The sequence below is a fragment of the Aythya marila genome, assembly GCF_965140915.1.
Source record: "Aythya marila genome assembly, contig: HAP1_HAP1_SCAFFOLD_1198, whole genome shotgun sequence".
NCBI classification, from domain to species: Eukaryota; Metazoa; Chordata; class Aves; order Anseriformes; family Anatidae; genus Aythya; species Aythya marila.
Window position 1 is genome coordinate 1 of NW_028137364.1, and position 9,769 is coordinate 9,769.

Consider the following 9,769-nt stretch of genomic DNA (forward strand, 5'->3'; position numbering starts at 1 on the left):
GGTGTCCCCGCGTGGCCAGGGCGCAGCGGATGCTCGGGTGCCCCCTCTCCATTTTTTTGTGCCCCTCCCCAATTTTTGGGCCCCTCCTTAATTTTTGGGCCCCTCCCCATTATTTGGGACCCCCCTCATTATTTTGGGCCCCCCCCTGATTTTTTTTTGGGCCCCCCCCGTCCCTGCAGAGCCTGGCCAAGTGGGAGGGCGAGGCCAAGCTGGTGTGCGAGCAGCGGCTGCTGAAGGGCGACGGCCCCAAAACCGCCTGGTCCCGGGAGCTGACCAACGACGGGGAGCTCATCCTGGTGAGGGGGGGGGCATTTTGGGGCTGGGGGGGGGCATTTTAAAACTTTGGGGTGGGGGGGCACGATGGGTTTGGGACCGACACCCCTCTTTATTTTTTTACAGACCATGACCGCCGACGACGTCGTCTGCACCAGGGTCTACGTCCGGGAGTGACCCCCCCCCCCAAAAAAAGCCTCTCCCCCCCCGCCCTGCCCACAACCCCGTGCCCCCTCCCCAGGTCCTCTCCACCCCCCCGTGGCCCCCCCCCTTACAGCTTTTTTTTGGGGGGGTCACTGGAGCAGCCGGGCAAGGGGGGAGCGCCCCAACTTGTCGTTTTTCAACCCAATTTTGGTTCAGTTTGTTTTTTCGCTCTGCCCCCCCCTCCACATGTGCCCCCCCCCGGTATTTATTTGTGAATATTTTATTGCAAAAAAAACCACCAAAACGCTCCCCCCCCAACCCCCACCGGTGCTCCCCCCACCCCTCCAGCTCCCCCCCACCCCCCCGGGACCCCCTCCTCTGCCCCCCCCCTTTCTCCCTTATTTTTTAAAATAAAATCCGTCCCCCCCACCCCCCCTTTTTACTTTTTGCCCCCCCCCTTTTTGCTTTTTGTGTGTGTGTGTCCCCCCCCCCCCGCACCCATCCCATGGCCTTGCGCAAGGGGCCGGGGGCGAGGCGGTGCCGGTGCGCTGCCGCGTGGGAACGGGATGGGCACCCTAATCCGGGGGGGGGCACCCTAATCCCGGGGGGGGGGCACTTTAATCCGGGGGGGCCACCCCAATTTTGGGGGTTCCTGCCCCCACAGGGGTCAGGGCACCCATGGGTGCTGTTTGCTCGTTGATCCTAATTACGCAGGGGGGGTTAATTGAGCCGGGGTGGGCAGCCTGTGATGGTGGGGGGCTGTGGGGGCAGTTTGGGGGGCTCTGTGTAAGGGGGGGGGGCACAGGGATCTTTGTACCCCCCCCACGTGTAGGGGGGGTGCCAGCAGGGCTCCCTGTGACCCTTTTGGTGGAGAATCAGGAGGGGATGGGGTGGGCTGGGTCCCCCTTTTTTTTTTGGGAGGGGGCAATTGGGGTGCCCCCCCCCCCAAAGGACTGGGGTGCGGCCACGTCTGTCCCTATGGGGGCTGTGCCGGGGGGGGGGGGCAAACAAAAGTCTTGTTTTGGGGGGGGGGGGCTGCGGCTGCCTTTGGGGTGACAAAAAGGGGGGGGGGGGCCCTGAAATCACCTCGGGGGGGGGGGTGAGGAAGAGGAGGGGAGGTGGGGGGGGGAGGAGGCAGAGCGGGGGGGGGCAAAAACCCCAAAATCCAGCCTTGGAAAGCACCCCAAAACCCCTTTTTCCCCCCCCCCCAGTAACCGGGACCAGGTGGCAGCGGCCGGGCGGGTCCCCCCCCCCCCTTTTTAAAAAAAAAAAAAAAAAAATACCATTTTTCTTTTTTAACCGAAACGGCCGGTTTTGTCCCCAGAGACTTTGTGCAAGCAGCCCGGAATGAAAACCACCCGCTCCGGCCCCCCCGCCCCCCCCCATAAAGCCGGATCCCCTTTCCACCCCCCCCCCCCCTTAAAACCCCCCCACGGCTGCCCTGGGGACGGCTCGGGTTTGCCTCCGTACCGAGCCCCCCCCCCCCGGTAGCGTTGGGGGGGTTTTGGGGGGGGGGGGGCGAATCTGGGTCTGGGGGGGGCTGCAGCTCCTGGGGGGCTCGGGGGGGTCCAAGGGAAGGATGTGCGGGGGTTTGGGGGGGTTTGGGGTGGGGGCTGTAGCTCCTGGGGGGGGTGTGGGGGGGGTCCCATGGAGCTGGGTGCCCCCAATTTTTTATTTGGGGGGGGTGGGGGGGTGAAGGGGGGGGCGAGGCCACTTTGGGGGTCCCCGGGTTTTTTGTGTCCCCCCCCCCCCCGTGGGTTGGTGCTCTGGGGGGGGGCTTTGTGAATGACCCCCCCGGGGGGGTGCAGGGCTTGAAAGGGTTTTTTTTTTGGGGGGCCAAGCTCTATGGGGAGAAGGAGCGGGGGGGGGAGCCCCCAGCCCTAAAATCCGCCCCCCCCCCCCCGGACCCCCAAATCCGAGCATCCTCGGCGGGGGGGTGCAGCAGCCCCAAAAAAGAGATTTCGCCCCCCCCCCCCCCCCCCCCCCCAAAAAAAAAAAAATCGGGTTCTGGGTTTGCCCGCGGAAGCTCCCTGCCACCGCCCCCCCCCACGCAGGGATTTTTTGGGGTGCGCCCTGGGGGGGGCCGGGGCCGTGCCCATTGAGTCAGCGCCCGGCACAGCACGGCCCTGCCCCCGCGGGGGGGGCACCTCCCGGGTGGGGCCCTTCCCATGGGGTCACCGGGGTCACCTTATTTGGGGTCACCGGGGGCCCCTCCCTTAGTGTCACTGGGGTCCCCTCCCTTGGGGTCACCGGGGTCACCTTATTTGGGGTCACCAAGGTTCCCTTCCTCGGGGTCACCGGGGTCCCCTCCCTTGGGGTTACTGGGGTCCCCTTCCTTGGGGTCACCAGGATCCCCTTCCTTAGAGTCAGTGGATCCCCTTATTGGGGTCATTGGTGTCCCCTTATTTGGTTGGGGTCACTGAGGTCCCCTCCTTTGGGGTCACCAGGGTCCCCTTGGGGTCACTGGCATCCCCTTATTTGGGGTCACCAAGGGCCCCTCTCTTGGGGTCACTGGGGTCCCCTTTCTTAGGGTTACTGGGATCCCCTTCTTTGGGGTCACCGGGATTCCCTCTCTTGGGGTCCCCAGGATCCCCTTCATTGGGTCACCGAGGTCCCTTTCTTAGGGTCATTGGGGTCCCCTTCCTCGGGGTCACCAGGATCCCCTTACTTGGGGTCACTGCAATCCCCTCCCTTGGACCACCAGGGACCCCTTGGGGTCACTAGGATCCCCTTGGGGTCACCGAGGTCCCCTTCTTTAGGGTCACTGGATCCCCTTCCTCAGGGTCACTGGGTCCCCTTCTTTAGGGTCACCAAAGTTCCCTCCCTTAGGTCACTGGGGCCCCCAGGATCCCCTTATTTGGGGTCACCAGGGTCCCCTCCATTAAGATCACCGGGGTCCCCTTGGGGTCACTGTGATCCCCTTAGGGTCATTGGGGTCCCCTTATTTGGGGTCACCATGCCTGGTGCTGCAGCTGCTGGGTGTGGGGGGGTCCCTTATTTCGGGTGCCCCCTTTTGGGGTCAGTCGGGGACACGGTGCTGCGAGCGGGGGGGCTCCCCGGGTGCCTGTGGGAGGCGACAGCTTTGGGGTCACCTCCCTGCCCCCCCCCCGCCGTGCTCAGCCCCCAGCCCCTAGGGTTATGGGGGGGGGGGGGGGGGGGGATTTGGGGGGGGGGGCAGAGCTGAAAGAGGCTCAGAGCCCCCCCCCCGCACCCCCCCGGGGCCGTGCCTCAGTTTCCCCGTCTGCGGTCCCGGTAATGACAGGGCACGGGGCCGGGGAGGCTTCAAAGGGCCCCGGGTGCCCGGGGGGGGGGGGTCAGGGCAGCCTGGACCCCCCCGGGGCCCCCCTCCCTCGGTGAGCAAGGTTTGGGGAAACTGAGGCACGCCCGCACATCAAAGGGGGGGGGGGCGGGGGGGGGCCAGAAGGCGACGCCGCTCGGACTCGGGTTTTGCTTTTAATGCCACGTACAAAGTGTCCCCCCCCCACCCCGAAAAAAAACCCTTTTCCTGGCTTTTTTTCACACCCCCCCCCAAGAAAAAAAAAAAAAAAAAAAAAGGAGAAAAAAAAGGTTAAAATTCTTCTAAAAATAAATTAAAGGGATGGGGTTTTTCGCCCCCCCCCCCACTCCCCCCCCCCCAGCCCCCATTCTGTGCAAAGAGAAAAGAGAAAAGCCCCCCCCCGGCCAGACCCAGCTCCAGCAAGGAAAGAAACGGGCAAAGCGAGGCCCCCAGGGGGCGTGGGGGGGGGGCAGCGGCACCCCCGGGGGCCGATTTGTGGAGGGGGGCGGCCCCCCCAGCGGGGCAGAGGGCAGCGGAACCAGAGGGGGGGCCCCCCCCTCCCCAAATCCTCTCCGCGGTGCAAATTTGGGGAACCACCCGGTGCCCCCATAGGGGGGCTGCGGGTGGGGAAACTGAGGCAGGCGGCGAGGTTGGTGCCCCCCCCTCGCCATCAGTCCCAAGTGGGGGGGGTTTTCTGCCCCTCCCCAGGGTGTTTTTTTTTTTGGGGGGGGGGTCGAGGCGCTGCGGGAAGGCGACCTATGTACAATCCCTGAAGGTGCCGGCTCTCCGAGCCCCTTCCCCACAACACCGACCCCAACCCCGGGGACGAACCCGGCTGCTGCCTGCGCCCCCCCCCAACCCCCCCCCAAAAAAAACCCAAAGGGGGGGGTGTGGGGGGAGGCTGTGGGACCCCCCCCCATAATCCCAGCTAGGAGGTTTGGCACTGGACGTGCTGCCGGGAGCCGTCCTCGAGGTCGTCCTCGTGGTAGGGGTCGGCGCTGTAGGGTCGGCGGCCGGACCCCGCGTGCGCGGCGTAGTCGCTGAGCTCCACTTCCTCCGTGTCCTCCGTGGCCATCACCTCCTCCTGGGGGGGGAAGAAGGCCTGCAGCTGCCGCAGGCGCTCGGGGGGGAGCCAGCCGGGGTCGGGGAACTTCACCTGCGGGGTGGGAGAGAGGGGAGGAGAAGGGGTTAGGGCGCGGGGAACGGGGAGCGGGGATTGGGGGCGCAGGGTGGGCGCACGGGGATTTGGGGTATGGGGGGGCGTGCAGGGATTTGGATGCGCATGGGGGTTTGGGCACGGGGTGGGCACACGGGGATTTGGGGTATGGGGTGGGTGTGCAGGGATTTGGACACGCACAGGGGGTTTGGGCATGGGGATTCGGGCGCAGGGTGGGTGCACAGGGATTTGGGGTATGGGGGGGAGTGTGCAGGGATTTGGACACGCACGGGGGTTTGGGCACGGGGTGGGGGCACGGGGATTTGGGGTATGGGGTGGGCGTGCAGGGATTTGGACACGCACAGGGGGTTTGGGCACGGGGATTCGGGCACAGGGTGGGTGCACAGGGATTTTGGCACATGGGGATTTGGGCACGGGGATTTGGGGTGCATGGGGATTGGGGCACAGGGTGGGCACACAGGGACCTGGGCACAGGGATTGGAGCATACAGGGATTGGGGTATGGGGTAGGCACACAGGGATTTGGGCACGGGTATTGGGGTGCAGGGATTTGGGGTGCATGAGGATTGGGGCACGGGGTGGGCGCACGAGGATTTGGGCACACAGGGATTTAGGGTGCACCGGGATGTGGGCACAGGGACTGGGGCACAGGGTGGGCATGCAGGGATTTGGGGTGCATGAGGATTGGGGCAGGGGGTGGGCACACGAGGATTTGGGGACGAGGATTGGGGAGCACGGAGATTGGGCAGGCACACAGGGATTTGGGCATGGGGATTTGGGCACAGGGTGGGCATACGGGGATTGGGGTGCACAGGGACTCGGGCACAGGGATTTGGGCCCGAGGATTGGGGCACTGGGATTTGGTGCACACAGGGATTTGGGGCACACAGGGAATGGGGTATGGGGTGGGCACACAGGGATTTGGGCACAAGGACTGGGGCACGGGGATTTGGGTATGGGGTGGACACACAGGGATTGGGGCACTTGGGGATTTGGGTATGGGGTGGGCACAAAGGGATTTGGGGTGTGCAGGGATTTGGGCACAGGGTGGGCACACCGGGATTTGGGCATGAGGGTGGGTGCACGGTGATTGTGGCACACGGGGATTTGGGCACGAGGATTGTGGCACACGGGGATTTGGGTTCAAAGATTGGGGCACGGGGATTTGGGCACGGAGCTACCGCCTCCCGTGCGCCCCCAGCCCCTCACCTCAAACTTGAGGATGAGCTTCCCCTTCTGGAAGGGGCTCCTGTAGACGGGCATCCCCTCGTTGGGGACACACTTCATATCCCCGGGCCGGATAACGTCACCTGAAAGGGAACAACACCATCACCACCCCGTCCCCAACACCGGGGGGGGGGGGGGGGTCACGGGACAACCCCACAAACCCCACAGCCCCGGGGAGCTCTCTGGGACCCCGTTGCGGGCAGGATGGGGACCGAGGCGTCCCCGTCCCACCTGGCTGCGAGGCCACGAGCAGGGTCCTGTTGTCCAGGGTGCGGATGACCTGGCGGCAGCCGCAGAGCGCGTCGGCCAGGCTGATCTCTCTCCGCACGATCAGGTCGTCGCCGCTGCGCCGAAACACCGGGTGCTCCTTCTGGTCCAGGACGATGATGATGTCCCCCGGTTCCAGGCCGGGAACTTGGTCGCCTTCCTCGTGGAAGGTGATTTTCTGCCCGTCCTTCATGCCTTTGGGGGGCGGGGGGGGGAGCAGGGAGGTCAAAGGGGGTGGGAGAGCTCTGGGGGGGATGTGGGGAGAGCTCGGGGGGGAAGGGGGAGAGGTTGGGGGCACAGGGAGAGCTCGGGGGGTGCACGGAGAGAGTTTGGGGGGACACGGGGAGAGGGTTTGGAGGATGTGGGGAGCTTGGGGGGGCAGGGGGAGAGATCAGGGGGTGTGGGGAGAGGTTGGGGGGCACACGGGAGCTTGGGGGGTGCGGGGAGAGGTCAGGGGGGCAGGGGGAGAGGTCAGGGGTTGCAGGGGGCTCAGGGAGCGTGGAGAGCTTGGGGGGGGCAGGGGGAGCTTGGGGGGTGTGGAGAGAGTTTGGAGACCTTGGGGGGCACGGGGAGAGTGTGGGGGGCACAGGGAGAGCGTGGGGAGAGCTTGGGGGGCAGAGGGAGTTTGTGGGGCACAGGGAGACCTTGGGGAACACAGGGAGAGCTCAGGGGGTGTGGGGAGAGCTTGGGGGGCGCAGGGAGACCTTGGGGGGGTGCAGAGGGAGCTCAGGGGAGCTCGGGGGGGGTGTGGAGACAGCTCGGGGGCAGGGGGAACTCAGGGTGCTCAGGGAGAGCTTGGGGGGCGCCCCCCTGCCCCCCCTTTTTTTTTTCCCCCCCGGCCTCACCTTTGTCCAGGTGCACGCTGAGGATTTTCTTCTCCCGCACGACCTTGCGGCCGTTGCAGGTGAGGCAGCAGTCGCGGGGCCGGATCACTCACCCTGGCCCTGGCACTGGGAGCAGACGGTCTGGATCTGCTGGATCATACTGGGCCCAACTGGTGGATGCGCACCTCCATCCCCGAGCCGTGGCACTTGGGGCAGCGCCGCTGCGCCCCCTCCCGCACCCCACAACCTGCGCCGAGGGAGGTGGGGAGAGCTCAGGGCTGGATTCGGACACCCCGCTGATGCTCCTGGCCGCTCCTAACCACGTTGTCCCCCCCGTGTCCCCCCCCTCACCTCCACACTTCCTACAGATGATGTTTTTCTGCAGGGACAGCTTGCGCGTGCGCCGTTGTACAGATCCTCCAGCGACACCGAGAGCTGGTGCACCACCGTCTTCCCTGCGCGGGGAGGGGAACGCACGGATTAACCCCCCCCCCCAAAAAAAAAAAAAAAACAACCCAAAAACCGTGGGACCGGTTTGGAAGCACCCTCGAGCTGCCCACCCCACCCGCGGGAGGCGGCGGTGCCCCGGCCCTGCTAATTGCCCTGCCTGCTAATTAAAAGCGCTGCCAGCTCAGCGCCAAGCGTGAGCCAAGCCCCAGCACGCCGGCGGGGTCGGGGCCGCCCTGCACGCGCTGCGTTCACTGCGTCCACTGCACTCACTGCGTTCACTGCACTCACTGCGTTCACTGCACCCACTGCATTCGCTGCGTCTGCTCCCCGGGGGCTGACTCAGCCCCCCCCGGGGCCGAGGCTTTGAAGAGGGGCAGACGGGGAAAGTAGCGAGGGGAGGAGAGGACGAGGAGAGCGCGGCGGCGGCGGCCCCGGGGGGGCACCTCTAGGGGACGGGGACGGCGCTCGGGGTCCCGGCCCCGTGCCCCCAGTGATAGAATTTGGGGTCTCCGTGGCCCGTATCCCGGTGGCACCATTTGGGGTCTCCCTGCCCTGTGCCTCACTGACAGAATTTGGGGTCTCCCTGCCCCGTATCCTGGTGATAGCGCTTGGGGTCCCTGCCCCATACCCCACTGACAGTGTTTGGGGTCTCCATGCCCCGTGCCCCAGGGCCACCATTTGGGGTCTCTGTGGCCCGTATCCTGGCGACACCATTTGGGGTCCATACCCTGTACCCCAGTGCCAACATTTGGGGTCACTGCCCTGTGCCCTAGTGCCAGTATTTGGGGTCTCCCTGCCCTGTACCCTGGTGATACCCACTTGGGGTCCCTGCCCTGTGTCCCAGTGCCACCATTTGGGGTCTCTGTGCCCTGTACCCCAGTGCCAGCACTTGGGGGTCCCTGCCCCATACCCCAGGGCCACCATATGGGGTCTGTGCCCCGTGCCCTAGTGCCAACATTTGGGGTCTCCATGCCCTACGTCCCAGTGCCACCATTTGGGGTCTGAGCCCTGTACCCTGCTGCCACCATTTGGGGTCTCCATGCCCCAATGCCAACATTTAGGGTCTGTGCCCTGTGCCCTAGTGCCAATATTTGGGGTCCCCACCCCACACCCCAGTGCCACCAATTTGGGGTCTGTGTCCTGCGCCCCAATGCCAACATTTGGGGTCTGTGCCCCAGTGCCACTATTTAGGGTCCCCACCCCACACCCCAGGGCCACCATTTGGGGTCTGTGCCCTGTACCCTGGTGCCAACATTTGGGGTCCCACCCCATATCCCAGGGCCACCATTTGGGGTCTGTGCCCTGTACCCCGTCCCACCATTTAGGGTCCCCACCCCCCCCACACCCCCCACCACCACCATTTAGGATCCCCACACCCCCTTCCCCAGCGGGTTCCCCCCGCCACCCCCCATTCACCCCGTACCTCTCCGGTCCGCCCTGCCCCTCATCCTCACTCCCCCGCCGAAGAAGAGGTCGAAGATGTCCATGGGGGACCCGAAGCCGCCTCCTCCGCCGCCCCCCCGGCCCCCCAGGCCCCCCTCCCTTCATCGCCCGCTCCCCGCCGCGGTCGTAGAGCGCCCGTTTGTGGGCGTCCGACAGCACCTCGTAGGCTTGCGAGATCTGCTTAAACTGGGGGAAAAAAGACCAAAAAAGACCAAAAAAGGGGGGTGAGAGGAAAATATGAGGTCGGGGGGGGGTCCGAGGGTGACGTGGGGGGGTCGTACGCACCCGCTCGCCCTCGCTGGGGTTCTTGTCGGGGTGGTAGCGCAGCGCCAGGCGGCGGTAGGCCCGCTTGATCTCGTCCAGGCTGGCGGCGGGGCGCACGCCCAGCAGGTCGTAGTAGCCCGTCTCCTTCACCATCCTCTTCCTCGCCGCGCTGGGGGGGGGGAAAATTAAAAATAAATAAACGGGGGGGGCGCAAAACGAGGAGATTGAGCCCCCCCCCCTCCCTCCTCCTCGTCCTCCTTGTAGTACTCCGGGTGGTTGAGGCCGTGCCTCAGTTTCCCTTCACCCCCCCCCCCCGAAATAAGAGGGTGTGGGCAGCGTGCCGGGCGGTGATAAGGCCCAAAGGGGTGGGGGGGGGCAAAATGGGGGGGGGAGGAGGAGGAGGGGGGGGGTAGGGACACAAAGG

General features: G+C 65.6%; 1 protein-coding gene across 1 annotated transcript; it reads right to left on the reverse strand.

Annotated features, from left to right (window-relative positions):
• Window positions 1-4,088: 4,088 nt before the first annotated feature.
• On the reverse strand, window positions 4,089-9,524 carry LOC309890866 (dnaJ homolog subfamily A member 1-like). Its single transcript, XM_082785267.1, is given in 11 exon segments — window positions 4,089-4,850; window positions 6,080-6,180; window positions 6,329-6,559; window positions 7,210-7,296; window positions 7,299-7,358; window positions 7,361-7,435; window positions 7,540-7,590; window positions 7,593-7,643; window positions 9,062-9,179; window positions 9,181-9,267; window positions 9,367-9,524. Coding segments are annotated over 11 exon segments (1,221 nt in total). The 5' UTR covers window positions 9,499-9,524; the 3' UTR covers window positions 4,089-4,622.
• Between the last annotated feature and the right edge of the window lie 245 nt (window positions 9,525-9,769).